Raw genomic sequence first — 27,412 nt, forward strand, 5'->3', positions numbered from 1 at the left:
TTCTAGTGGGTATGCGTTTATTTTCATGTGTAATAGGAAAAAACATAACTAGCACATAAGACGTGGCTGCAGGATACATCGTTCAGCATAACTCTAAAGTTCAAAATAAGTAAAAGTATGTTGAGTCAAAGAAAATATGAAGGAATAAGTGAACAGGAGGTCCTCAGTTACAACAAATATTGTGGAGGTGCTTTGTGAATGCCTGGAGCTTGGGACTCACTGTCCGAGCTCTGGGCCAGAAACGGGGCTCTACAGGGAGACTCTCCCAGTGCTCGGAGCCCAGGGCCTCCCCACAGGGGTGCGTGGTGCGTCCAGACCACCCTAGGGAGGAAGGCACACATTTTGTTTAATTTGTTTATGCCTTACAAAATGTCTTAGAAGTTACAAAGCAACAAAAGTGATTTTCCTTAAAAGGGAAGAAGAATCTTCTAGGTAAGGCCTTGAGGGAGCAGTGGTCACAGGGTGGCCTGGGTTGGAGGGTCGAGGGAGACACAGGGGGATAAACAGGGAGGCTGAGGGGACACCCCAGCACTGTCCTGGAAGATGTGTGCGCATGTGTGGGGTTTGTGTGCACAGCCCCAGTCAAGGCTGTAGGAGGAACATGCACAGCTCCTGTACCCTGTTCCCCAGCATACAACTGGCACTTAATCAATGCTGAGTCACCGTCGCACCGGGAGGAGCGCCAGATGGCAGAGCAGAGTGTGGTCACTGATGTCCCTGGGTATCAGCACGTACCACCCTCTCCTCCTGCTCCTATCTGTCGTTCAGGTGCATACCTCGGTCTGGTCCCCATGTCAGCATGACATGTCCTCCTGGACATGGGTGGGTGAGAAGTCCACGGCTGCCACCACGAGGTCACATTCTTGTACATTTATGAAACGTCCTATTAAGATCCCCACCTTGCCCCAAATCCAAAGAATATTGCCCATCATTTAAACCTCAAATTTTTAAAAAAGGCTTTTTAAGGGACCTTGGAGTTTTACTCAAACAGCTCGGTCCACAGGCCAGGGCTGGTCTTAGTGTCCCCTAGGGGACAGCTAAAGTGTCATTGCTAGGGACACAGGGTGTCATCTAGAGAACTCACTCTAACTCACCCATGAAATGGGGGTCAGGGCCAGTGCTCAAGCGGGGCTGGAGCCTTGGAGATGGGAACCCTGGGCATGAGGCTGATGGTATGGAAGCCTTCCAGACGCAGAGGCCAGCAGGAGGAGCGGCTGCCAGCCACCCACCTGTGAGCTGGGAGGGGGCTGGGGTGGCTCAGCCCCTGCGTCCCAGACATAGTGGGCAGAGCTGCAGGCTGGTCCCTGTCCTGGCTCAGAAGGAAAGTGTGCAAGAGTGGGTCAGAAAGGCAAACTGAGTCAGGAAAGGTTCCCCCCACCCCCCCTCGAGTCCAGGGCTAGTGGGCGGCTCACAGCCCCAGGGTCCGGAAGGCACCCTCAGCAGCACCCTGCAGCGCTCCGCTTCACGTGGCACGGCTTGCAGAAGAGACGGTTGTTCAGGGGGTAGCAGCCTTGGTCCGTGGGCTCCACAGACAGGAGGATCCTGCAGTCCTGCGGGAAACAGGGCACAAGTGGATGGACCCTAGGCCTGAGCACGGCAGCTTGGAGCCCACTGGGGCAGGGGGGACCCCAGCATTTGCTGATGAAATTCACCAAATAAATGTACTCCCGACGGGTGGGGAATGTGGCCCCCACTCCCATTCTCCCAACACACCTGGGCCAGGTCTCGGTCAGGGAAGACAAGACACGAGGGGGCTCTCATCCACACGGAGGTGTGAGTGATGAGGGCAGAGTCAGCCGAGGGGGACAGCTGAGGACGCTCAGAGGATCGTGGAAGGAGCTAGAAGGGCCTCACCAACCACTCAGCGGCCCTTTTAGAACGTGAGCTCTGTGAGGCGGTAACCCCATTTACCACTAGAGCCCACCTAGACCAGGGACTGGTCCACCACGAGCAAACGATAAACATCTGCTTGGTGAATAACTGAATCTGGTCCAGTCCCTCCATTCCACCGATGGGGAAACTGAGGTCTGGGGAGAGACGGGCTTGCCCCAGGCCGTACAGCTGATTCCGGAGCTGGGACAGGACAGGTCTCCAGCCCGAGTCCAGGGGTCTTTTCTGCAGCTGTTGAAGCTCCCCCATCAGCACAGCTTCGGCACTGGCACAAACTTTAATGTTTCCAATTTTTCCAATCACCCAAGGACTTCGGACCAAGGAGGACGGGGATTCGGGGCCCAAACTTTGCCCACACCCCATCAGGTCCTCACCTGGGCACACGCTGGACAGCAACGATGGGAACAATTAATGTCCAGGTCTGGACCTGGTACAGGGCACGGCTGGCAGCCTCTGGAAGCCGCATGGATCAGACCAGAGGGGCTGCTCCCCACAGGGACAACTTTGGAGTCAGGCCACCGTCAGGACCCGGCACAGCGGGGGAGAAGGGCGCCCTCGTGTGTCTGTTCCCTGCAACTGCACCCCAAGTCCTGCAGGGTGCCCGGATCCTAAGGGCCACTTGCGAGGCGTTCCCAGAGTATCAGGTGCCAAACCTGAGATCCCAGAGGGGGACATGTGACCTCTCCAAAATTAGAATCGAGAGAGAAAACACCGCCACCATGACCGAGTCGAGTCGCCGTCTGGAGGCAGCTGTGGGGGGGCCCAAAGCTGCCTCGCCCGGGGTCAGACCCACAAGGCTTAGAGCCACTTTTCTCGGGCTCAGGCTTTTCCCCCTGTTCCTCATCTGAGATGGCAACCTCGAAGCCCATTTCCCTGTCCAGGGAAACAGCACCCCGAATCAGTTCCAGGCCACGGCTCAAGCCTTACCCTCTGAAATGTAACAGCTCGGGTCCTAAAAGCCCTGACCTATGGGAGCAGCGCGGGTGACGCTCACGGCCGCCTTGGCCGAGCCCACCAGGGGCAGGCAGGCAGGCAGGGGCTGTTGGCTCAGCAGCCGGCCTCAGGGAGAAGCTAGTCGCCACCAGCCTGGGGAAGTCGAGGTGGTGATAACAGCACTTGAACGACATCATTGTTCTTTCAAGATGTGTTATCAGCTGGACCTCGAACCCGGAGCAACGCACCACGTCAACTTCTCCACCGAGCGCCCTGGTCACTGTGCAAACAGCCTCTTGGCTTCAGGCAGGTCTAAGTAAGTGCAAAGTAACATCGACGCTTGGAATTACTCACCGGCTGACTAAGAGATTTCCTCTGGACACCCCACTTCGGTGGCACCCCTAAAAGTTGCTACCTTTGTCACCATCACCAAGAAGACACATCAGCAACATGGGGTGTGACAGGGGAAGAGGATGGGCAGGACTCAGAGCCTTCGCAGCAAGACTGACTATAATTGCAGAGTCCGGGGCAAAGTGCAAAGTACAGCTTCTTGTTCAAAGAGGGAGGATTTCAAGGGCGGTGACAGCAGAGCTTAGAAGCAAGCATGGGACCCTGCTGAGCGGGGGGGCCCCCCTGCTGGGCATTTCTGGCTGGGGCTACTGCACCCAGTTAAGCGGCCTCCCCATCTCAGCCTCCCTCCACCCGGTAGCCTGAGGTCCAGACTCCTTGGCTTGGTACATAAGGTCGTCTCCTTTTCTCTGGCCTCACTGCCAGCACACCCTTTGGCACACGACACTACAGACAAACCTAAAACTTCCCCTCTGATTCTCCAGGCTTGCTTGTGTCCCGGTGGGTTTTCAAAGGCCTGTGCCTCGGTCTGGACTTCCCTTCTTCCCCCGAATGCCTGGTAAGCTCCTGCTCACCTGCGGGGCCCAGGTGAGGCACTGCCTCCTCCACCAGAGAGCCTTTGATGGCACCGCCCTGCTTGGCCAGGAGGCCAAGGAGGCCCTGCTCACCGCCTCCTTTGTCCCAAAGCTGATTTATACACACTCGTTCCCAGCACCTGGACAGGACGCCTGTGCTGTGGCTCTGCCCCACACCCCCTCTGCGCCTCTGAGGGTTCAGCGTCCCTGACCCCGGGGGGTTGTCAATCAGAGCTCCCAGGCAGTGACTGGCTCAGAATAGCCATGTGACCCAAGCTGGGTCAATCAGAAGCCTTCTTGAGCCTGAACCGGTCCCCAGATGGGGTTCCTCAGTGGGAAGGGTGACCATGCCCCTATCCCTCTCCTCACCCAGCATGCTAGCCCCCAGGAAGTGAAAATGAAGCCAGCACGTAAAACAGGGAGAAGCAAGAGATGGAGGGAGACCTCACCGACCTCACCGACGGCCTCCCCATGAGATTCCCTTTCTTGAGAAAAGCAGGATGAGCTTGGTTTTTACCATTAACTCGGAGCTCGGGTCAATAGACCGTGTCTGTAACTGTCTCCATTCTTACGTGTCTGCTACTGGGCGGTGAGCATGTGGGAGCTGGGCCCCCACCCTGACTCGTCCCTGGGCCCCGGCATCCAGCATAGGCCTGGCACCTGCAGGGCTCTCCGCATGGCTCGGGGCGCCCCCACCAGCTCCCCCCCCGACACCCCCCCCCCCCGACACCCCCCCCCGCAGCGCGATCCTAGCTCCTCACCGCCCCACTCACCTCGCACCTGTAGCAATTCTCATGGAAGTTCCGCCCCATGCACTCGATTTTGAAGGCATCCTTCCCGTCTCTGGGGATGATGGGGTTCTCACAGATGCTGCACACCGGGGCGAATTTCCTAGAGGGAAGGGAACCCACGCTCGAGGCGCTGAGGCCAGGCCCGCAGAAATCAGCTGCGGGAGCCGGGGCGGCGCTGGTTCGCCTCCCTCCACCCCCCACGTCCCCCACGTCCCCCACCGCCCAGAGCTATTTTAGACGTGTTGCCGTGTGACTGCACCTGCAGCCACAGCCACAGCCGCCTCCTTCTTCCGGGCAGGAGCGGATGGAGGGACGTGTGTAATCAGCGCCCGCTTCCCAGGGTATAATTAGCTCGAGGCAAGGAAGTGACCGGGCAACGTTTGAATTTGAGAAAGTGGGGAAATCTCCTGTGTGTTCCGTGGGGCTGACCCCCGTTTCGTTTATCTTGAAATGTAGGTCACTGCTGCTGCTGCTGCTTCTCTTCCTTTCGAACAGAGACATGTGTCTCCCCTTGGGCAATGGGCAAGCCAGGGCAGGGGCTGAGCCTGACCCCGAGCTTGGGGCTACTGCTTCCTAAGGCCCTAGCTCCACGGGGAGCTCCTGGGGTCGGGGGGTTTGCATGGTAACTTCCATACTTATCAGCCAGGCCCTTGTCTGTTGCCTGCCTCAGTTTCCACATTTGGTAAAGCAGAATGCCTAATAGAACGTGCCTGACAGGCCAGTCTTGGGGATCAAAGGGCCCAACCCACGTGGGGTGGCTGGCGCAGCGCAGGTACCCAGAGTTTCAGCTACAAGCAGGTGCGCGGTCAAATACAGGGTGTGTGGAATAGGTCAACTGGTTTCTGAGCGCGGGGAGTGCAGGAAAGCTCTGCTCCAGCCCCGGGAGCTCGGGTCGGGCACCTCGGTTGTGGCCGAGTCCCACCCAGTGCACGGACCCCTCTCGCACCTATAGAAGTCGTCCAGGCAGTACACTTCATCCTGACTGTCCAAGGCAAAGCTCTCGTCCCCGATGCACCGGGCACAGGTAACGCACGTGAAGCAGGTGGGGTGGAAGGCCCGGCCCAGGGCCCTGATGATGTGCTCCTGGACCACCTTGTCGCATTTGCCACACTTCTCCAGGGTGTCCTGGGACAGAGGGACATTGCTTCAGAGCCATCCCATGGTTTTGCCCACTCCAAGCCAAAAGGGGTTTCTGGCTGGCTACCCACATGGCTATGGGAGAAGGGCTCGTATTCATGCAACCAGCCTGTAACCCCCCCACCCCCCAAAAACTCCATTGTTGCTTAAAGTGAATCAAGCTTGGCATTGTTTCCTTGGCCTACAGTTAGCAATCCTGCCAAGAAACTATTACTGCATTTTTTGTCACTAGGACATGCTTAAGGCCAGTGGCCACTAGGGGCCCACAGGACAGATTAAGAGATTTCTCTTAAACCTCAGAGTCAGAAAAAGAAATTCCTGGAAGAACTGGTGTGCTTTTTATCTTGTAGACAATACACCTTGAAACTCTTTCCCTTTTCCATTTGGCCACTTGGAAGCCCAGAGCCAAATTCCAGGTTCCACTTTTAGGACTGACTGTAGGGAGTCCTTTATTCATATATTTTGGGGTACGAACTTGCCCTCTGGTCTCATCTCACTTTCTACTTTGATTTTCCTCTCTTCTGATTTCTTGATCTATCTTTGAAGTTTCATTGTGGTAAGAACAGTTAGCATGAGATCTACACTCTTGACAAATATTGTTTACTATAGGTATTTGTACATTCTTATAAGCTGCCTCAAATCCCTTCTGGAATGAGGAGGATTAGAGGGGGTAGAGAAGAGGGAGAGGGAGAAAGATAGATAGAGAGAGAGAGAGAGAGGCAGGGTAAAGACCTTGCAGCCTGTCCACCTTCTCTTCTAGACAGTTCTCTTCCCTTCCTGGCTGTGCTCCTGTTCACCTACCCTGACTTCCTAGCTATGCTAGTCTCCGCTGCCTGTATATCTGCTCCCATTTGGCGGGGACATTTCCCTCTCTCCTTGTCCGGGGGCAGCTCTTCCCTCCCTAGAACACCCCGAGTCTTCTTCCCGATGCTTCCAGCTGTCAGCCCTCCCTCGCCCCCACTTCCCCTCAGTGCCTCACCCCTGCCTGGCTTTAAGCTGAGGGAAGAGGATAAGGCTATCCCCTGCTGTCATCTGATGGGGTCAGAGGGATGGGGTGGGGACAGCCTGGCTCCTTGCTGTTCCCATGGTGCCTCACTGGCTGTGGTGATGTCTTGAGACTGTCATCAGATTGCTTGGCTTCTACCCATTAGTCCTCCAAATCTAACCCTTCAAATCAGTAGTTTTGAAACTGGAGTGTGGATCAGAATCACCCGAGAGACTCGCTAAAAACGCAGATTCCCGGGTGCTACCAACTTACGAGGACGACGTGAGGCCTGTACACACCCGGGTGATGCGTCTGTGAGTGGTCAGTACACCACACGCCGTCAGAGGGTTAGCAATTCTTTTTTTTTAAGATTTTATTTATTTGTTCATGAGAGACAGAGAGAGAGAGAGAGAGAGAGAGAGGCAGAGGGAGAAGCAGGCTCCATGCAGGAAGCCTGACTTGGGACTCGATCCCGGGACCCCGGGGTCACACCCTGAGCTGAAGGCAGGTGCTCAACCCCTGAGCCACCAGGCGCCCCGAGGGTTAGCAATTCTAACATCAATGCACCCAATCTGGCTCTCTCTCCCGGACTGCATTTGGCACTCAGAGGTGACACAGATTCCATGAGACCTTGCATCGGAACGTGTGGCTTTAGGTGAGAGAGGTGAGAGCACAGGCAGGGTCTGGGGGGAATCCCAGCTCCACTCCCTTCCGGAGTGTGACTTGTGTGACAGGCCGGTAAACGCCCCCAGGACATGCAGGGCCTAATCCCTGGAACCTTCCCTGGAAAGGGGCCTGAAGATATGATCGAGTGAAGTGTCTTGACATGGGGAGACGCTCCTGAGGGGGCCCTAAGTGCCATCCCAAGTGTCCCTGCAAGAGGGAGGCAGAGGGAATTTTGACACAGAAGTAGGACACTGCAGCAAGATGCCACCCTGCGAAGGAACCAAAGGATGCAAGGGGTGCAGCTTTGGGAGCCGGAAAAGTTAAGGAAACAGATTCTCCCCAAGAGCCCCTGGAGGGAGCGCAAACTTGCCCTTGGACTTCCGAGAATAAACGTGTGCTGTCGGAAGCCACCTTGTGTGTGGTACTTTGTTACAGCAGCCACAGAAAACGAAAACACCGTGGCTGAGCTCCTTCCCCTCTCTGAGCCTCAACTTTCTCACCTGTGAAATGGCTCAAGAACGCCTGCCCCCCAGGATTCCTGTGGGGAATGAAATAATGGGACAGCTTCCAAGTGCCCAGCCCAGTGCCTGGCGCCCGGAGGCCAGCCTCGGTGGGGTGGCGGTGGCGGTGGTTACCTGGTAGCAGGCTTCGCAGAGGGGCCGCCCATCCTTCTGGTAGAAGCTCTGCCCGGCCAGCTGGCGGCGACAGGTGCGGCACGTGAAACACTGGGCGTGGTACTGCCTCTTCATGGCTTCCACGGCCAGCTCTCGGGGGGACACGGTCTTGTGGCAGAAGCCACAGACGTCTGTAGGAGAGGAGAGAGACATGGGTTGGAAGCCACTCGGCCTGGGAGTACTGCACCCAGGCACCCCCAGAACTCTAGAAGCCCAGAGTGCTGGGTCTCTGCCTCGAGCCCCGGGGGGTTGTGTGTGTGGCCTCATTTCTGGAGGAGCAGTAACAAGGAATGTGAACAGCCTCCGAAAGCCTAAATCAGGGCCGCCTGGCTGCCTTGCTCAGTGGAGCCTGTGACTCTTGACTCGGGGTCGTGTTCGAGTCCCATGTTGGGTGTAGAGATTACTTAAAAAAATAAAATCTTAAGAAAAAAAAAAAAGCCTAAATCAAAGGACACAGCATCAAAGGACGAAGCATAGGAACAAGCGGGTTGCCATCTGTAAAAATTTAAAGGAGGCTCCGTTGTGACACTTTTACACCCAGATAATCCCAAATGTATCCAAGACCCAAGCGTGAAAAATGAAACCATAAGATTAGAAGACACCAGAGAATTAGATTATAACCTTGGAGTAGAGAGGGCTTGTGGTGCCTGCTAAGCACTTACTAGCTACTAAGTAAATGGATAACACACGGGGCTGGGGGGGCTGCGGGCAGCGGTGCCCTCAGACACGGCTGGTCGGGTGCAGGTCCGGAGGAGCACAAAGGACAATATGGCAAAAAGATCAGAGTTAGAAATGCACCTACCCTTTGGCCACAGTATTTCCTCTTCTAGAAATTTCTCTCAGAAATTTGCACACAGGCAAAATGACCTACGTGCAAGGCAACGCGTCTCAGCCTTGTTATTACAGCAAGAAACCACCTACGTGCCCGTCCACAGGCGACTGGCTAAATGCAAACGGCAGGGCCCGACAGGGAATACTATGCAGCCATGAAAACAAAAGAGCCATTTATGCTCTGATGTGGGACGGGCTCTAAGATGATTGAAGGAAAGAAAGTAAAGTACAGAAGAGCACGGTTTGCTACAGTTTGTGAGCTGAGGGGGGTGTGGGGGGGAGGCACGTATTTGCATTTGCTTGCATATGGGTCAGATATCTCTGGAAGGGGGGCGCCTGGGGGGCTCAATGGCTGGGAGTCTGCCTTCAGCTCAGGTCGTGATCCTGGGGTCCTGGGATCGAGTCCTGCATTGGGCTCCCTGCGTGGAGCCTGTTTCTCCCTCTGCCTGTGTCTCTGCCTCTCTCTCTCCTCTCTGTGTCTCTCATGGATAAATAAATAAAACCTTAAGAAAAAAAAGATATCTCTGGAAGGATACGTTAACAACACAGACGTTAACAACAGAGGCTGCCCATCTGGCAGGAAAGCGGGGGACACAGGGATGGTGCAAAGGGGAGACTTTTCCCCGTATGCCTTTCCATCCTTTTTATCTTGTGTGCGTGAGAACATTGTGCGTTCAAAAAATTAAATAGTGAAAAGATTCAAGGCATCTTGCTATCATAGCACATTTTGCTGATCAATATTTAAATGGATTTCAGTTAGAGGCGCCCGGGAGGTACCGTCAGCTGAGCACTCGACTCCTGATTTAGGCTCAGGTTGTGACCTCAGGGTCATGAGACCAAGCCTCGCATCAGGCTCCGCACTCAGCAAGGAGTTTGCTTAGGACTCTCTCTCCCTCTGCCCCTCCCCCACCCTCCCTCGCTGTCAAATAAAAAAAATCTTAAAACAAACAAACAAAAAAACACCCCTAGCATCAAAAAATGGATTTCAGCTATAAAAGAAAAAGATAAAGGCAAGACACATAAAATTGATGTACGATTCTATGGCCCATCACGGAACAGTGAGTGAGGACAGAGGCTGGAGTCTCTGCTCTCCTAGTTCCCACCTGGAAGCTCATGCTTGTCCAGTGAGGGCCCCTGGGGAGCACCCAGAATCCTTCGGCCCCGAGCCCCTACCTGTGGATGCCTCTCTCTCGTGGAAAGCAGCAGGCTCTTCTGGGGCAGGCGGCAGCTCCTCCTCCGCGGGCCTGGGAAGACTGGGCCGAGGCTGGAGTGGAGGCCCCTCCGCCAGGGGCTGTGGGAGACACAGGGGGAGGGCAGGACAGGTGTCATCCAGTGGGGACCCCACAGCCCTTGGAGCTCCGCTCCTCCTCTGACAGCACCAGGCACAGTCAGCCCCACTGTACAGAGGAGGAAACCAAGGCACAGAGAAGCAGGTGACCTAATGTCACTCGGCAGGATGGTTACAGCAGTGGCTGGGGCCCAAAGCTGCTGCCTTGGACTCCTGGGGAATCTCCTGGAAACTTCACTTGGCTGGAAATCCCTCCCGTTTTTACAATGGGCTCTGCTAAGGGCAGAGGATTAGAAACCTCTTCTCAGAGCTGAAGGGGGCACCTGAGGGGGAGGAGTTACGGCAGCCTTCCTCCAGGGACCTTGAAAACCATGACCACCTTTAACAGGCTTTGGGGTCTCCAAGAGGGACAGCCCCCAAGGAGGAGCAAGCTCCAGGCTTAAATCCCCGCAGGCCCTGGGGCTCCGTTGGGGGGACCAAGGGGCTAGCAGTACCTGTGGCGGGGGCGGGGGCAGGTGCAGCTGCTCGAAGTCTGAAATGAGCGATGCCCCCATCGAGGCAGGAGGCTCCTCATCGGGGGAGGGTGGTGGAGGCGGGAGGAGGTCCAGGTCCGGGAGCGCATCCTCGCCATCCAGGGTAGGAGGAGGCGGAGAACATCCTGCAACCAGAAGGGGAGAGAGGGTTGGCCTGAGCCTCTGCAGGTGGACAGAAAAGGTGCCCACTTACCAGGAGGCCATATGGTGGGGGCGCCAGGAGCTCAGGTCCAGGGTCACCCACACCTGGTTCCATCTCAGGCTCGTTAGGTTCCTTAGGCAAGAGACTTAATCTCTCTGGGTCTGTTTGCTCAGTTGAAAGGTGGGAATCAATCTTTCCAGGCCGTTGTGAGGATGGGACGGGCTGGACTCAGAAAACAGGCATCAGAGCCCTGCATCACAGCACACCCTTCCTGGGCGCTCGAGGGCCCCGATTCCCCGCGAGAAGGCTCCCAACAAACTCAACCCCTAAGGCCGTGGCTCTCGGAGTGTGGCTCCTGGCTCTGCAGCAGCCAGCAGTGCCTGGGACTGGGTCAAAGATGCACCTTCTGGGTCTGCCCCAGATCTGGAGAATCGGAACCTGCAGCGGGGAGGCCCAGCCATATAGAGCATAAGCAGCCCTCCCAGGGACTGTCACCCAAGCATGGGAACCACCACCCCGGTTAAACAATCGATCCTGATATCAAGTGTTGAAAGCATCAAGCTAAAGGTTGATGTAGAACTTTCCAGAGGAGGGGTCAGGCTGTCACCACGTGAATGCACTGATTAACCCCAGCAAGCACCAGGGGTCTTCGGGCTCATGTTACGCTGTAGGCAGGTACGGGCACACCTAAGAGATGGTCTTCCAAAGCAAATCCCAAGACACAAACAAGAGCCAAACTCAATCTAATCAGGTCTCTAGAATTAACTCCATTTAGGATAAATTTGGAAAAGAAGGTGAGTTGAACGAGGCCTCAAGGAAGCAAAGGGAAAAATCAGAAACTGACCCTACTTTCTTCAAAAAGGCAATGGCATGCAAAAAAAAGGGGGGGGGGGAATTGAAAGACTGGAATTAAAAGACTTTAGAGAAAAACAACCATACAGAGTTCATATATTTGTTGTCTAATAAAGCAGCCACCAATCCCGTGTGGCTATTTATTAAGCACTTGGAATGTGGTTGGTCCACATCAAGATGTGCTGGAAGACCCAGGACTGAAAAAAAATATATAAGAAATCTCATTGATAATTTTCATTACTGCTGAAATGATCATTTTACTATCTCATATGGCATAACAGACATTATTAAAATTATTATTTTTTAAGATTTTATTTATTCATTTGTTTATTCAGTCAATCCAGGCATCCAGACATTATTTTTTTTAATATTTTATTTATTTATTCATGAGAGACACACAGCGAGAGAGGCAGAGGCACAGGCAGAGGGAGAAGCAGGTTCCATGCAGGGAGCCCGATGTGGGACTCGGTCCCGGGTCTCCAATATCACGCCCTGGGCCAAAGGCAGGCACCTTAACCACTGAGCCATCCAGTGATCCCCCTCCAGACATTATTAAGATTAATATCACTTGGGGCAGCTGGGTGGCTCAGTCAGTTCAGTGTTTGCCTTTGGCTTGGGTCACAATCTTGGGGTCCTGGGATTGAGCCCCGAGTTGGGATCCCTGCTCAGCAGGCAGTCTGCCCAACTCCCATGCTCTTTCCCTTTCAAATAAATAAATAAAATCTTTAAAAAATTAATATTACTTATTCCTCATTACTTTTTTTCCCATGTGGATACTAGAAATTTTTTTTAAAGATTTATTTCTTTTTTTTTTAATTTTTATTTTTTATTTATTTATGATAGTCACACAGAGAGAGAGAGAGAGGCAGAGACACAGGCAGAGGGAGAAGCAGGCTCCATGCACCGGGAGCCCGACGTGGGATTCGATCCCGGGTCTCCAGAATCGCGCCCTGGGCCAAAGGCAGGCGCCAAACCGCTGCGCCACCCAGGGATCCCAAGATTTATTTCTTTGAAGAGGAAGGGGCAGAGGGAGAAAGAGAGAGAGACTCTCAAGTAGACTCCTTACTGAGCACGGAGCCCGCCTTGAGGCTCGATCCCAGTACCCTGAGATCATGATCTGCACCAAAATCAAGAGTTGGATGCTTAACCAGCTGAGCCACTCAGGCGCCCCTAGAAAAATTTTAAATTCCATTCCATGGGACTTGCGTTGGTGACTCATTTTTTATTTTCATGGGCCAGCTGACATAGGCTTTTTTTTGGATCCTGATTCCAAGGATTGATCATCTCATGGATTCTCATTTTGTAGATGAGGAAGAGTGAAATATTCCACTGAGTATACAAGAAATATGCAGGGAATACAATACGAATACACAAGAAAAGACACTGCGAACCCTTCATTCTGCTACAATCCAACACTCGAAAGGCATTTTTATGGTACGTCAGGGAGAAGTAATTATGGAGGGAGTATTAGACAATCGTAAGGCAATCTCGTTAACTCTGTTAGGCGCTGTTTGGTGCTGTGGTTCTGTAAGAAGCTGGCCATCACTGGAGGTCTACCCTGAAGAAGTGGGGCTGAAATGACCCGATTACTGGGATTTCCTTTAAATTACTTCACAAGGGGATCCTTGGGTAGCTCAGCGGTTTGGCGCCTGCCTTTGACCCAGGGCGCGATCCTGGAGACCCGGGATCGAATCCCACGTCGGGCTCCCGGTGCATGGAGCCTGCTTCTCCCTCTGCCTGTGTCTCTCTCTCTCTCTCTCTCTGTGTGACTATCATAAATAAATAAAAAAATTTAAAAAAAATTAAAAAAAAAAAAAAAAGGACCAGGAGCATCTGGGAGGCTCAGCAGTTGAGAGTCTGCCTTTGGCTCAGTGTGTGATCCTGGGGTCCTGGGATCAAGTCCCACATCGGGCTCCCTGCAGGGAGCCCGCTTCTCCCTCGGCTGTTTCTCTGCCTCTCTCTCTCTCTCTCTGTGTGTCTCTCATGAATAAATAAAATCTTAAAAAAATAAAAGTAAATTTAAAAAAAATTTTAAAAAGGACTACTTGGGGCGTCTGGGTAGCTCAGCCAGGTAAGGGTCCAACTTGATTTAGGCTCAGGTGGTGATCTCAGCATCGGGCTCTGTGCTGAGCCTGGGCGCGGAGTCTGCTTAAGATTCTCTCCCTCTGCCCCTGCCCCTCCCCTGCTCTCTCTCTCTAAAAAACAAAATAAAATAATAAAATAAAATTTAAAAAAGAATCACCCAAAGCCAACACACGTACACACACGGGGAAAGGACCCTGGCATGGTATCAGCTTCACGGGTAGCACAGGAGAGTCTAACCCCGGCTGGGAAGCGGGGTCGCCGGGGCCCCCGTGCTCCAGACCCGGGCCGGAGGGCGACTGAGGTTGGCCCGCACCCCGGCTGCCCCGGCTGCCCCGGCAAGGCCGCCAGCTCCCCGGGAGGAGGGCGCGGGGCTTCGGGGGAGAAGCCCGAGTGCGGCTGCGAACCTGCCCCGAAAACCCTATGGGGCAGGGTGTCCACGCCTGCCCTCCACTCACCTCCCATCTCAGTCAGGCCATGCAAGGTCAGGCCACGCAGGGTCACACCGCTCAACCCCCAGGAAAGCAGATGCCAGCGCCCCCGCCCTGCGCCCTGAAGACCCCGCCTGGGCTCCCGCTCCCTGCGGATTCACTGGGGCACGTCCCGGGCCTCACGTTTCCTGTCCATCTGCAAAGATGACGAGCCCCTTCCCGTTTCTCCCAAGGCCCGAGGGACTGTACAGATGGGAGGATTATTCTAGACCTGTGAGTAAGCCGCAGAATCATCTGGGGGCTTGCTCAAATGCCGACGGTGGGCCGCACCCCCAGAGCTTCTGACTCAGCGGCCTTGGGGGACGCGCCTGAGAATTCACATTTTTGATCAGTTCCCAGGTGGAGCGGCCCCTGCTGGTTCAAACCCTGCTGGCGTCACGCTTTGAAGACCATAGTCCTCTACTCCCCAAGCTTCACTTGCTTGGTACCGCCCGTGGGCCAGAGCAACAGGTCCCCGAGTGCGCTCCCCAGGCTGGAGCATCAGCATTACCCGGAAAGGCGTCAGAAATGCAAATTCTCCGGCCCCACGGGGACCTGCTGGGTCAGAACACCCAGGGTGGGGCCCACACACCCAGGGCTGCGTTTGAACAAGCCCCCTCCTGGTGCCGAGGCTGCTGGGCTGTGAGAGCCTCGCTCCGGATGGGCTGGGGTGAGTCAGGAACCGGATCCCCGGAGGGGCAGCGGGAGCGCTCGGGCCTCTCCCGGGACCGAAGGCAGGGGACAGGGTTCAAGACAGAGAGAGGCCTGAGGCCCCCAGGCAGGGGTGCAGCGGGGCCCGGCTCAACACGGCCAGGAGCAGCGGGAGGAGCAGACTTTGAAAGAGAAGCCAAGAGAAAAACGGACTCCTGAAGTCGGTGAGGCCGTGGAAGTCCGCGTGAGCATCGAGGGGGCGTGGGGACCTCTATCAGGACGAAAGGGCTGAAGAAATGGGTGTGGATTCCCAGGGGACAAGCCCTAGCCGAGGTGTCAGATGACGGCCTGCAGCAGAGATGGCTCTGAGCAGCTGGCAGGGCCCCAGGCCGCGCTCTGTGTTCTGCGGTCAGACCCGCGACCAAGCGGCCCCCCTAGAACCCGTCCCACTCAAGTGAGGCTCAACCCCGAGATTCCCTGAGCTGCCAAAATGGCAAACAGGATGGGTGACCAGCCCACGGCTGCTGGGCGCCCCCACCCAGGGGAGCTCTGCTCTCATTCCCTCCCTCCAGGAATCTTCTGACGGTGATTCCAACAACCCGTGACAACGGCCTGGAAATGTTGGCATCTGGGCATCTAAACTATCTACCCTGGACTCCTCCTACTACCCGGAAGGGTCTTCATTTTTTTCCCACTGGATCACACGTCGTGATGCATGAATTCCGGTCATCGTGGTCCCGGTTGGACACTGGAAGTACCCGGAGGAGGCCGTGTTCTTGGGGTGTGTGGTTGGGAAGGAAAGATCAGTCTACAGGGTTGTGTCACACGAAGAGGCAGGTTACTCGAATGTTCACGTATTCCCACACGTGTACACGCGCGGCCCCTTCTCCGGCCTCCCGGCATGGGCAGTTCCTATTGGTCTTCAGGTGGTTTCTGTGGGGATGGACGCACAGGCCACCCTAACTTTGCTCGGGGACAGCAGGACATCTGACTCGGCACCTGGGGACCTCAGGGGGCTCATCCTTGATGTCTCTGTGCCTCCTTATTCCACCTGGCGTCCTAGTAGGTGAGCCATCTCCCTGCCCCAGGCCCCTGGGTTGTCTTCCTTCCTTGCTTCTACCCAGCCAACAGCTAAGGATCCACGGAGTAGAGTCTCCAAGGCTCTTCATCACCACGCCAGCAGGCCCAGGCACGAGGTAAAGGAACAGCCATGTACGAAGTATACCCATTCTATGACGGATGTATGACATACATGACCAGATTTCCACTTCCCAGAGGACAAAACCAAGCGAACAAACAGCTGGCCTAAGACCACGCAGCAGGTGGATGGCAGAGCTTGAGAGAGAATAAAACCCCCTTTGAGGTCCTTCGAGATGTTCGATTCATTCCTGCCTCAGGGCCTTTGCAGTTGCTGTTCCACTGGCCATCTCTATCCTGTCATTCAGGTCTTAGCTGAGCTGAAATGTCAGCTCCTTGGAGAAGCCATCCTGACCGTCCCATAAAAAGTTGGACCTCCCACCTCTTCACCGTGTTTTGTCCCTGTACAGCATTTGTGTCTCTCTCTCCAACATTATATATTTTTGTCATCTGTCTCCCTCACTAAGATTTGAGTTTCATGTAGGCCGAAAGCCCTGTCTTTTTTTTCCAGGTCCCTAGTGTCTTACCCAGAAGAGTGACAACTGGTAACACAGTTAACACTTTCTACATGACAGGCGCTGGCCCAAACTTATGCATTAACTCCTCCAATCCTCTGAGGAAGGTACTATCATCACGCCTATTCCATAGGTTAGGAAACTGAGGAACAGAGAGGTTAGGTGGCTTGTCAACATCACACAGCCAAGTGGAAGAGCCAGATTCAAACCCGCGCGGGTGGGTTTGAGGGTGCTGGCACGTAGCAGGTGCTCGATGACTGAGTGGCCTGCCCCTGCCCCAGCCTCCTGCCCAGGCCCCTGGCCCTCTTACCTCCGTTGGAGAGCTGGGGTGGTACAGCTGGCACCGCGGCGGCCGCCCTGGCAGGGGGGGTCCAAGGGCTGGGCCTCTCTGTCGCGCCAGCCCCGGGAGCCTTGACGGGAGCAGCAGGTGCCCAGGGGTGGCCCGGCCGGGCCTCACAGGCTGCCCGCCTCACCTCCTCAGCCACAGCCACGTTTCGACGTGGCGGGGCCAGCGTGATAAAGACAGACGAGGCGACCCTCTTCTCAGGCTTGGAGGCCATCGTCTCGGTTCCTGGTGGGGCTGGGGACAGAGGGGGGCTCAGGCTCGGTGGGGGGCTCAAGGCACAGGGATGTGTCCCACCTAGACAGACAGACAGACACACGTCCCCGGGGCGTGGGGCCTCCCTTCTCCTAACAAGACAGGAGCGGCCCGGCCCGGACGGAGAAGGGCTGGGGTGTCGTGTGGGGGAGGGCAGGTGTCACCTGGCCAACGGTGCTGCACACGGGCCCCTCCCGCGGCCGGCACACCCGGGGAAGCAAAGGGCAGCCCTGCCCTGCCCGCCCGCAGATGACTGTTCCTCATCTGAGAGCTGAGGAGGGTCCCCGCCCGCCCCTGGGCCGCACCCCGGGATCCACTCCGGGGAGGTCGAAGCCCTGGGGGTCCCTGGGGGCCGGGCCAGCCCTGAGGGGGAGGACGCGGCCTGGACTGTCAGCGCCCCGGGCTGGGCCCCGGGAGGCAGAGGGCAGGGGACCAGGGCCCACCCCGGGCGCCGGCCCCCAGCACTTCCTGTCCGCCCAGGCCGCGGGGGGCAGTACCTTCCCGGCAGGTGGGGAGCCCAAGGCTCAGGGACCGAAACTCACTGGCTCAGGGTCACACGCAGCGCGGCTGGGATTGGAGTCCAGGGCCCACGCTCCTGACCACGGGGCCCTGCTGCCCCCCTAGCCCAGCCCACAGCCAGCACCTTTTTTTTTCTGTATCAGCCTCTGCATCGAGTCAGGCCTGGATTCTAGAATCTTTCAGCCTGTCCCATCTCCAAAACCAGGCATGGGGGGGGTGGTGGCAGGGGAGCCCCGGTGGTCTCCAGTCCTGCTCCCGACCTGTCCCTGAGTGATCTTTCTAGAGCATCAATCTGTCTCTCCCCTGCTGAAAAGCTGTCCATGGCTTCCTGCTACCTTCCAAATGAAGTCCGAATTCCTCTGGCTTCAATTTGTTTCTTTCTTCTTTTTTTTTTTTAAGATTTTGTTTTTAGGGGCATCTGGGTGGCTCAGTTGGTTAAGCATCCAACCCTTGCTTGGGGCTCAAGTCATGATCTCGGGTCATGCGATTGAGCCCACTCTCTCTCCCTGTCCCTCTCTGCTTCCCCCACCCTCTCTCTCTCACTCTTTAAAAAGAGGCGGGAAAAAAGATTTTATTTTAAAGTCATCTCTACACCGAACATGGGGCTCAAACCCACAGCCCTGAGATCAAGAGTCACACGCTCTTCCGACTGACCCAGCCAGGCGCCCCTCTACTTCTTTTTTTGACCACCCGGGACCATTCACCCTTTCTCGGGACCATTCACCCTTTCTCGATGTTCCTCTTGCCCCCCTTGGAGAGTCCCTCCCACCCCCACCCCACCCCAGCAGGTTTTCCTCCCCTGCCCCCCACAGGGCGATTGTCAGCTTTTTCTTGGAGGCCCAGCTCGAACTCTCCTCTCCATGAAGCGTCCCCTGATTCCCAACCCCTCCCGGGGGCAGCTGTCTGCTTCCACAGGGCGATGACAGCCCATCACAGGACAGGTTGGCTTGCTGTCACCACGTCTGTCCCTACCTCCCCAAGTGACTGCATGTGACTTCAGCTGTGCCTGCAATCTTTGTGACCCAAGTCCCCTGTAGGCATCAGAGCCAGGATCTGGGAGCCGGGCAGCACTCCTGACGTCAAGCAGCCCAACCACCGGCTCCCAGGTGGTGTCTGCAAACAGTAGGCAAACTGCCAAGGCCAAGGCTGAGGTGGGGCCATGTGGGTGGGGGGACGGCGAGTCAACCACATCCAGCCAGAGGTCCTCGCTGGGCGCCCAGGGCTGATGCCCAGGGTGACATCCCTCTAAGTCACTCTCCAGCTGAGCCACCCCGACGTGGCACCAAAGCCCAGCCCACAGGTGTGTGCGGAGAAGAGTAAACAGGGACCTGGCGTGTAAATCTTAAGAAGCGGGGCTGGGTGGACGGGGTTGAGGGCTCTGAGGGACCCCATGGTGGGCCTGGAACCTACGTGGCCACTCACAGGGCCCCTCTATCTCAAAGTCCACTGGCCACCTTGGACTCTCTTGGTGATTGAAGGAATAATAGTAACAAACACAACAAATGTGCCTCAATTCCTCTTACATCGGTTTATATGTTTGGTTAAAACATACAGCTCAGGGGCACCCGGGTGGCTCAGTGGTGGAGCCTCTGCCTTCGGCTCAGGGCATGATCCTGGGGTCCCGGGATCGAGTCCCGCACCGGGCACTCTGCAGGGAGCCTGCTTCTCCCTCTGCCTGTGTCTCTGCCTCTCTCTGTGTCTCTCATGAATAAATGAATAAAATCTTTAAAAAAAATAAATAAAATCTTTAAAAAAAACCCACATAGCTCACTCTGATATAAAATACGTCTTCTGAATAAGAAACCAACATACGAAGAGAGCTTTAAAAGTTCCCTCAAAAAAAAAAAAAAGAAAAAAAGAAAAAAAAGTTCTCTCAAAGGACTTTCCTTTTGTTTCTTGTTCCATAAGTGATGTTCGGAAGTATGTGTGCTTTCTTCTGTTGGCTGCCACGATCGTATGTCATGTAAAACCACGTGGTTTGATACTTTGGCTTTACACTTTGTTCAAAGTTTAAGAGTCTATTTTCGTGAGCAGTTTTCAGAGATTCACATCCAAAAAACAACAGCGGTGGCACTAAGTGACCAAGCGCTTGCTGTGTGCCAGGCACTGTGGCACATGCTTTCTGAGCCTCACAATGCACCTAAATTGCTTCTCCCTCTGCCGGTGTCTCTGCCTCTCTCTCACTCTGTGTCTCATGAATAAATAAATAAAATCTCTGAAAAAAAAAAAGGCACCTAATTTGCAACACAACCTGATAAGTCCCTACTCTACAGGTGGTTCCAAGTGAGGCTGAGAGAGGTTAAGTGAATTCTCCAGGTCCTCTTAGCAGAGTTAGCAGACCGGGAATTCTAACTGAGCACGGTTTGCCCAGAGTCCCGGGGAGGGGGGTGTCCTTGGACCTGAGATGGCATACTCTTCCTTCCCTGGATGGTGCAGGGCCTCCAAATCCTCAGGCCTGTTCTCACCCCGGAATGGCCCGATCCGGATAGATTTCCTTGTGGTCAGTGCATTCTGGGCTCATCCCCAGAGGCTGTGTGGACGCCCCCTCCACCTCCCTCCGACCTCGCTCTGACCCCCACTCCACCCCAGCCCACCCCTCCGGGAAGTCAGATCTGTGGATTTCTCGGAAAACATCCAAGGCAAACGTCCTAGCTCTGAGGCCAGATGTTCACAGCTGGGCAGCTCCACCCCCCACTCCCCCAGGCCATCCCTCCCTGCGGTTCCTGCAGGGACTTCAGGTCCCAGGGGAAGGGGCCCCACTGGGGACTTTCAAAGCCTGTCAGTTGGACTCAGGGCTGCAGAGAGAGGGAGCCTCGGGCCCCCGCTCAGGTCCCACTGCCCCCAGGTCACCCCGGAGTGGGGTATGTGTGAGAAAGCTCCCTTTGTGGCTACTGGCCAGCCGCACCCAGGGGACCCTCCCGCACCCAGGGGACCCTCCCCCCCATCCTTCCTCCCGCAGAGGGAGGATCTGAGATCCAGTTGGGTAAGCGGAGAAAGTGGGAACAAAGGGAAAGAAAGTCATTTCCTGTCAAGAGGAAGGAAGGAGGCTGAGATCCAGCCAGCCAACCACCCAGCCCGGCTTCAGGCTGCAGCCCAGGGCAGGGGACAGGCTGGCTGAGCTGCAGGGCCTGCCGGTAGTGCCCCCCTCTTTCCCTTCCTTCCTACTCCTTCAACCCCCTCCAAAAACTTCTGGAACCACCTGTAAGCTTTGTTCTTTGATACTGGGACAAAACAACCTATGCTCGGTTTGGAATGACTCTGCTGGAGGAGGGCATGAGACTGCGCCTGCCCCCACCCCCCAGCCCCCCAGGCCCCCACCCCCAGCAGAGGACCCTGCAGCTTTAGGTAGGGGCTCCCCTTCCCTCTCCTTCCCTCTCTCCCACCTCAGGGAAGCCAAGGAAGCAGAGCTGGATTCACACCAAGCCCCACCTCCTTCCTGCTGGGTGACCCGGGCAGGTCACTGACCCTCTCTGGGCCTCCCTTTTTTCCTAAAGTGAGAATAAAGAAGCCTGTCCTGAAAGGTGCTTGGCTGGGGGAACACGAGGAGAGCGCGCTCGGGATCTGGGGACTCGGTAGGTGCAGAGAGCAGGCCAGCAGGTCCCCCAGCCCCCGACGGGGAGGAGCCCCCGGGGCGAGCTGCCTGGGGGGCGGGGGGCGCTGGGAGGACCCGGCCTGGCTTCCGTCCTCCAGGGCAGGAATCCGGGCGCTGCCGGGCTCTTCCCGGGACCTCGGAGCAGGGCTGGGGGAGGATCCCCCGCACACCCCGTGCCGGCCCCCGGCGGGGCTGGAGGCCCAGAGAGGGGCGGCCCCGGGCCCCTCCTTCCCCTCCCCTGACCCCGGCTGGGCGGGGGGCCCGGGGCTCCGCGGAGCTCGGGAGCCGGCGCCCCCCGCGAGCAGGCCGGGTCACCGTGGGGCGCCGCCGGGGCTCTAATGCGATCCATGTGCGGGACGCGTCCTCTTTGTGCGGAGCTTCCGCCCGGCCCGCCTCCCCCCGGCGCCCCGCAGCCCCCCGGCACCCGGGCGCCACCCCGCCCCCCGCAGGCCCCGCCGCCCCGCAGGCCCCGCCGCCCCCCGCCGACCCCCGCTGACCCCGCGGGGCGCCGGGGCTGGGGTCCCGGCCGGGGCGCCGGGGGGCTGCGGCCCGCGCTGCCCGCGCTGTCACCTGTGCGTGGCCGGGGCGGGGGCGCAAGGGCCGGACCCCCCGCGCCCCGCTTACCTGCGCCGCCCGCGCCCCCAGCGGCTCCGCTCCGACGCCCGAGCCCGCGAGCCCCGCGCCGCCCGCGCCGCCGCCCTCCCCGCCCCTCGCTCCCTCCGCCCCGCCGCCCCGCTGCCTGACCATAAAAGGTGACGCTCGGGGGAGGGGGCCCGGGAGCCCCGCCGGCGGAGGCGGCCCCTACCTGCCCCCCCCACCTGCCCCCCCACCTGCCCGGCCGCGCCCGCGCCGCCCCCGCCGCCGCCCTTTGTTCCCTCCACGGCTCCTCCCGCCCCTGCGCCCGGCCCGGGGGGGGGGGGGGGGGGGGACACGCCTCCCCCTCCCCCGCCCACCCCGCCCACCCCCGCCTTTGTGCGCCCTGCGTGGCCCTTCCCCTCCTTCCCTAGGTCACCTGGGTCGGCGGCCCCACCTGCCCTGTCGGGGGTGTGTTGGGGGGTCGGTACCTACACCTGAGTCTGGCCTGAGATCTCCCAGGGTCCTAGGGGTCGGGGAACCTGGGCTCCCCCAGGGTCCTAGGAGTCGGGGACCTGGACACCCCCAGTATCCTAGGAGTCTGGGGACCTGGGCTCCCTCAGGGTCCTAGGAGTGAGGGGGACCTGGGCTCCCCCAGGGTCCTAGGAGTCGGGGGACCTGGGTTCCATGGCCATTCACTAACCCAGTGACCCCAGGCAGTCGCACCACCTCCCGGAGCCTCAGTTTCTTGTCTGTAAAATGGGGGTAGTGGCTGTCAGCCTCAGGATAAAAGGTGGTAGTGACTGTGAGAACCGCTCCAGCAGCCAATGGGTCAATATATTCTGGGCTTGGGGCTTTTTTAGGGGTGACCCTGGGTGGGGGTCTCAGAGGCTCATTGCAGCAAGTCATCTGAATTTGCTGTCCTGAGCGGCTATCGCCGCTTGTGTACACCCTCAAACCCTCTGCAGCGGGGTCCCGGTGTCCCCCGGGGGCCCAGGCCCCTCCAGGAAGCCTGGTATGCACCCCCCAGGAGGCAATCAGGTCACCTGGTTTGCCACCCGGTTGCAGGGTTGCAGTGTCCACCTCCCTCCCACCTCCTGCAGTGCCCGGACCCAAGCCAGAGCGGAGCAGGGAGGAGGAAGCGGAGCCCGGGCCCCAGGACAGGAGATGGAGCCGGGATGGGGATGGGCCGTCTGGGTCCCTGGAGGCCTCGGGAACATTGCTGGGAAAAGGAATCTGGGTCTGATTCAGAGGCAAACAGATTGTTCTTTTGATTAAATCCACAGTGGCTGAGGCCAGAGGCTGGACCCAGCGCCATCTGGGGGGAAGCCAGGCGGGGTCTAGCTCGCCCCTGTGGCCAGACCTAGGGTCCCCCAGGCCAGATGGCTCTGGGGCAGCTCCTGAGGGGCTCACACTTGGGGGGGGCCAAGGGGGGCACCTGGGTACCCGGTCTCCTTCCCCCCTCCCTCCTCCTCCTCATCCCAGCCTCTCTGAATCCCTCACCCACTTTTGAGCCTCTCAGCCTCCACGATAACGATACCAAAACAGTAGCCACCGTGGCAGAGGCTTCCGATGTGCAGGCGCCTGACCTACAGCCCCCTCCATCGAATCTCCAGGACAGCCCCGGGCCGCAGGGCTGGTCATTCCTGCTTCACAGTTGAGGAAACTGAGGCCCGGAGAGGTGTGAGGCTGCAGGAGGGCCAAGTGGTGGCTCTGGATTCAAACCCAGAGGAGCCGGTGCCCCTGGGTGCTGCTCTGCTGGTCCCGAGGCCCCTGCGTCTGCCACCGGCAGGGATGTGGAAGCGAGGTTTCTAGAACCCCGTGTGGCGGAGCAGACACAGACTCCAGGCAGCCCGAACCCTTGGTCAAGCTCATTCAGGGCTTGGAGCAGCCCCCGGAGCTTCCCCAGGGCCTTGGGAGGGGGGCGCTGCTGGCTGCCAGGGATGGGAAGGATCTTAAGGATGAAGGTGTGACCCGGGGTTTGCAGATACCGTGGGCCTAGAACCCCCCTTGCAAGTGCTTTGTAAACCAGAAGCTTATTTAGAATAGACAAAAATGAAGCTGCCCTTCCTCACCTCCATGATCTCCCCTGAGCCACCTCACTGCACCCCCAGGTGAGACAATGAGGCACCCAAGGGTTGATCTGGGGCCCTCCTCCGTCCGGAGCCACACCGCCTCCTTCTAGGGCCCAGGCCTCCCCACAGCTGCTTTAGGCTAAGCCTGGCTGGGGAAGGGGGAAGCCGAAGGGCGATGGGGGGTCCAGCTGCCACCACTTACCTGCTGCCCAGAACCCCGGCCGCGGGTTCCGCCTCCGTCGCTGCTCCTGGGTGCAGAGGAGCGTCCTGCTAAGGCGGTCCCACACCAGCCCTGGTGGTGTCAGTGTCACCTTGGCAGGTGCCAAGCTTCCTGTAATGGAAGCCCAGGAAGTGCACTGGATGGGATCACACGCCCTTTGTCTGCGAGCTCAGAGCGCCCCTGCTCCCCGCTCCCCTCCTCCTGTCCTGCCAGCCCTGCGCTGGCTCTCTGGCAAGCACGGAGCAAGGGGACTCAACCTTTTATTAGGGCTGTGGCAGCTGAGACCCCCGGTGGGGTTGGCAGGGAAGGGGTAGGAGAGAGTTTGGGGGAAAGACCCGGGGCAATGTGGACGTTGGCCACCGTCCAGTCTGAGGGGAGCCTGGCGCCTACCGCCCGGGAAGAGGGCTTCGGGGCAGCAGACGTCGGGCGGGCACCTACTCTGTGATGAAGTTTTGGGATATAGGTGAGGCTTGGTGGGGTGAGGTCTGGAGCCGATGACCAAGAAAGAATTCTTGAGACGTCTCTGGTGCAAAATGGTGGTTTTATTAAAGTACAGGGACAGGCCCCAGGGGCAGGAAGAGCTGCTACCCCAGGGCCCTTGAGGGGTGGTTGATTGGGAGAGGTTTAGGGATAGCATCCTCTCTAAGAATTTTGGAAGCAAGGTTTCCAGGACCTTGAGGGGGCTGTTGTTGGGGAGAGGTCACTTATTACAGGCTAATAAAACCTGAGTCATGAGACCCTTCAGATGTGTATCACTGGGTCATGTGCTGGGGGATGACCGCCAACATGGATCTTGGGGGGCTTAGAGATAAAGGAAATTTCTAAAGGAATTTTTATATGGTAAAGTAGACTCACAGGATCCTGGGGGTCGGGCTAAGGTTGCCTCTTGCCCTTAGCAAAGTCTGAACCTCAAGGCAGCTGAGTCCCTAGAGGAAGGTCCCTCTGCCTGTTTCAAGGACTTGTCAGTGTGCGGCCCCGGGCTCGAGCTTTGTCCTCAGCTGGCCTCTGTTGCCCCGTCCCTACGTCCCTACGTGCTGAAACGAGTCAAGGAGCCCAAGGGAATCCAGTCAGACACAATCCATCCTTGTCCTCAAGGAACTTACGGGGCAGGAGTGGGGGGGGAGAAGCAACATGTAACACAGATTAACAGGACAGTTACTACCAGTGACCATACTACATGGGGACATGTGCCAGGAAGGAGTGTGTGGGTGAGCGTAGGGAAGGCCTCTCCGGGGGGCGGGTTCCCTTCAAGCTGAGATGAGGAGGAGCCAGCCCTGAGAAGAACAGGGGAGGACGGTCCAGGGACGGGAGGCCGTGGGAATACATGGGCTTGGAGGTCAGCCTTGGGCTTAATTCCCAGCATTCTGGTGCTGGCGGTGACCTCGGACAAGCTCCTTCCCTCTCTGAGGCTCTGTTTCCTCACCTGTAACAGAGGGGAGGGGTGCCGGGCTGGTTCAGTCAGTAGAGCACGCAACTGTTGATCTCAGGGTCATGGGTTCGAGCCCCACTTTGCAGGTAGAGATTACTTCAAAATAAAACCTTTCAAAAAACAAAACAAAAACCCATAGGGGAGCTGGACCAGATACCCTCAAATGGGATCGTGAATGGTTCCCTGTGCAGAGCTGTGGGGACGGAGGCACTAGAAGGCCACCCCAGGGCCGGGCCCATCGTCAGTGCCCACCGATGGCTGTTCTCACGTCACCCTCGCCTGGTCTCCAGAGCTCGCTGTTCACAGTCCACACGCTGGGCAGTGAGAGCCCGGAACAGGGTCAAGGTTTCCGGAGCCACAGCCCCCACCGGCCCAGAGGCCTTGAGGAAGGGAAGCATCTGCCAGGTCAGAACTGTCAGCCCCAGGGTGGGGGATGGGGGGCAGATGTACAGCTGCATGAAGTCACACATCCGGGTCGGGGCAGGGGGTCCACTTCTTGGCCAACAGCCCCAGAAGCCCCCCTGGGCCTCCCGGTCCTGGCTCTGCCCCTGTTCCTTCCTGCATCCCCTGCTCTGCCTGCTGGGAGTCAGATCAGTTCAGCACTTACTTCCTGAGCACCTACTGGGTGTGGGGCTGGGCAGGGGGTGTCGGGGTCCAGAGAGTGCCCCCCACTCCCGCCCAAGCAGATATAAGTGAAACCAGCATCTGTGGGTGATTCCAGCTCCGCCACTTGTCAGCCGGTTACCTGGGGCCAATCACTTCTCTGTGGGCCTCGGTTTACTCTTGTAACCTGGGGGTAGCCCAGGTGAAAACCATGGTTTCACTGTGAGGATTTGATGGATGAATGTGGGTAAATATGCCCGGTGCTTGGCAGGTGGTCAGAGATGAGTTCCTTTCCTTTCCCTGGCGGTAGAGGACAGAGGTCCGTGGATATCACAGTGAGAGGAACAGAGTGCTTGGTTCTTCTTTTCTTCTTCTTCTTTTTTTTTTTTTTTAAGATTTTATTTATAAATGAGAGACACACACAGAGAGAGAGAGGCAGAGACACAGGCAGAGGGAGAAGCAGGCTCCATGCAGGGAGCCCAATGTGGGACTTGATCCCAGGACCCCAGGATCAGGCCCTGGGCTGAAGGTGGCGCTAAACTGCTGAGCCACCTGGGCCGCCCTAAAGTGCTTGGTTCTACCTGAGAATCCAAGGGACATCCTGGTTCCAGTCAGCCAGCATCACTTTCCTGGATTCTGGTAACAGCATCCAATTTCTGTTTGAGGAACCCCACTCCCCAGTCTCAGTGCCTGGCTGGAACCATTTAGAAAGAGGCACCGTTTTTCCAGGCTGCCAGGATGCAAGCTTGGCACCATTTTTACAAGCACTTGGACCAACATAGAGGGCAGGAGAACAGAGATGAGAAAGAGGAGAGGTAACTGATCTCATCGCTTGAGCTGCTGGATCCAGCCATGCCTGAAGTCTTCCCTCTGGAGTTAATGCATTTCTCTTTTTTCTTGTCTTCAACAGGTTAAAATGGTGTTTCTGTTGCTTAAAGCAGAGTCATGGTGAGACTGGTGAGACCCCATGGGCCTGGATCATCTCCTCCTCCTGGCAAACTCGGCATCCCTGTCCCCACTTTTGAGAAGCCTGTCCTGATTCCTCCAGGCAGGCTTAGAGGTCATGTCCATCCCGTGGTTACATCCCAAGGCTGCTCAGTTGCACCACTACGCTTTCCCCATGAGACTGGGAGCAAGGCCGTGTCCCCTCACTCTCTGGGTCTCCAGCACGCAGCTTAGCGCATCATATGGACGCAGTAATTCCTACCAAATGCACCAGTTGGAGGGGGGGGGGGGATTAAGTAGCTGCATATGCAAATCATGTGAGAGGGAGTGATGGGCAGTGAGCTGTAAAGGGCTTGGG

At 57.2% G+C, this 27,412-nt stretch overlaps 2 protein-coding genes and 1 long non-coding RNA gene across 5 annotated transcripts in view; 1 reads left to right on the top strand and 2 right to left on the bottom strand.

Annotated features, from left to right (window-relative positions):
• On the bottom strand, nucleotides 1–24,188 carry FBLIM1 (filamin binding LIM protein 1). 2 transcript variants are annotated; one of them, XM_035712954.2, is made up of 8 exons: nucleotides 24,060–24,188; nucleotides 16,811–17,080; nucleotides 10,613–10,776; nucleotides 10,004–10,121; nucleotides 7,961–8,130; nucleotides 5,484–5,662; nucleotides 4,520–4,637; nucleotides 1–1,550 (listed from the first exon to the last, which is right to left on the bottom strand). In XM_035712954.2, exons 2-8 carry the CDS (start codon nucleotides 17,058–17,060, stop codon nucleotides 1,437–1,439), a joined length of 1,113 nt encoding a protein of 370 aa, XP_035568847.2. In that variant the 5' UTR covers nucleotides 17,061–17,080; nucleotides 24,060–24,188; the 3' UTR covers nucleotides 1–1,436. The 2 variants fall into 2 exon arrangements, with proteins under 2 accessions (XP_035568847.2, XP_025302855.3); XM_025447070.3 differs by lacking the exon at nucleotides 24,060–24,188 and adding an exon at nucleotides 21,834–21,927.
• Nucleotides 21,096–27,344, top strand: LOC125754556 (uncharacterized). The gene is made up of 2 exons (XR_007409159.1): nucleotides 21,096–21,189; nucleotides 27,020–27,344. It is a non-coding gene; the product is annotated as an uncharacterized LOC125754556 (long non-coding RNA).
• The window catches only part of TMEM82 (transmembrane protein 82), a 13,912-nt gene continuing 11,101 nt past the window's right edge, over nucleotides 24,602–27,412 (bottom strand). The window contains exons 6-7 of one of the 2 annotated variants that reach the window (XR_007409149.1): nucleotides 25,501–25,616; nucleotides 24,602–25,111 (exon numbers count right to left, since the gene is read on the bottom strand). Coding sequence is in view for 1 of the 2 variants with exons in the window: in XM_049106932.1 (XP_048962889.1) it covers nucleotides 25,605–25,616 (12 nt within the window). In the remaining variant the exon portion in view is untranslated. Of the gene's footprint in view, nucleotides 25,617–27,412 lie in introns of both variants that reach the window. The other variant, XM_049106932.1, reaches the window with a different exon arrangement.

This window comes from Canis lupus, chromosome 2, assembly GCF_003254725.2.
Source record: "Canis lupus dingo isolate Sandy chromosome 2, ASM325472v2, whole genome shotgun sequence".
Classification (NCBI taxonomy): domain Eukaryota; kingdom Metazoa; phylum Chordata; class Mammalia; order Carnivora; family Canidae; genus Canis; species Canis lupus.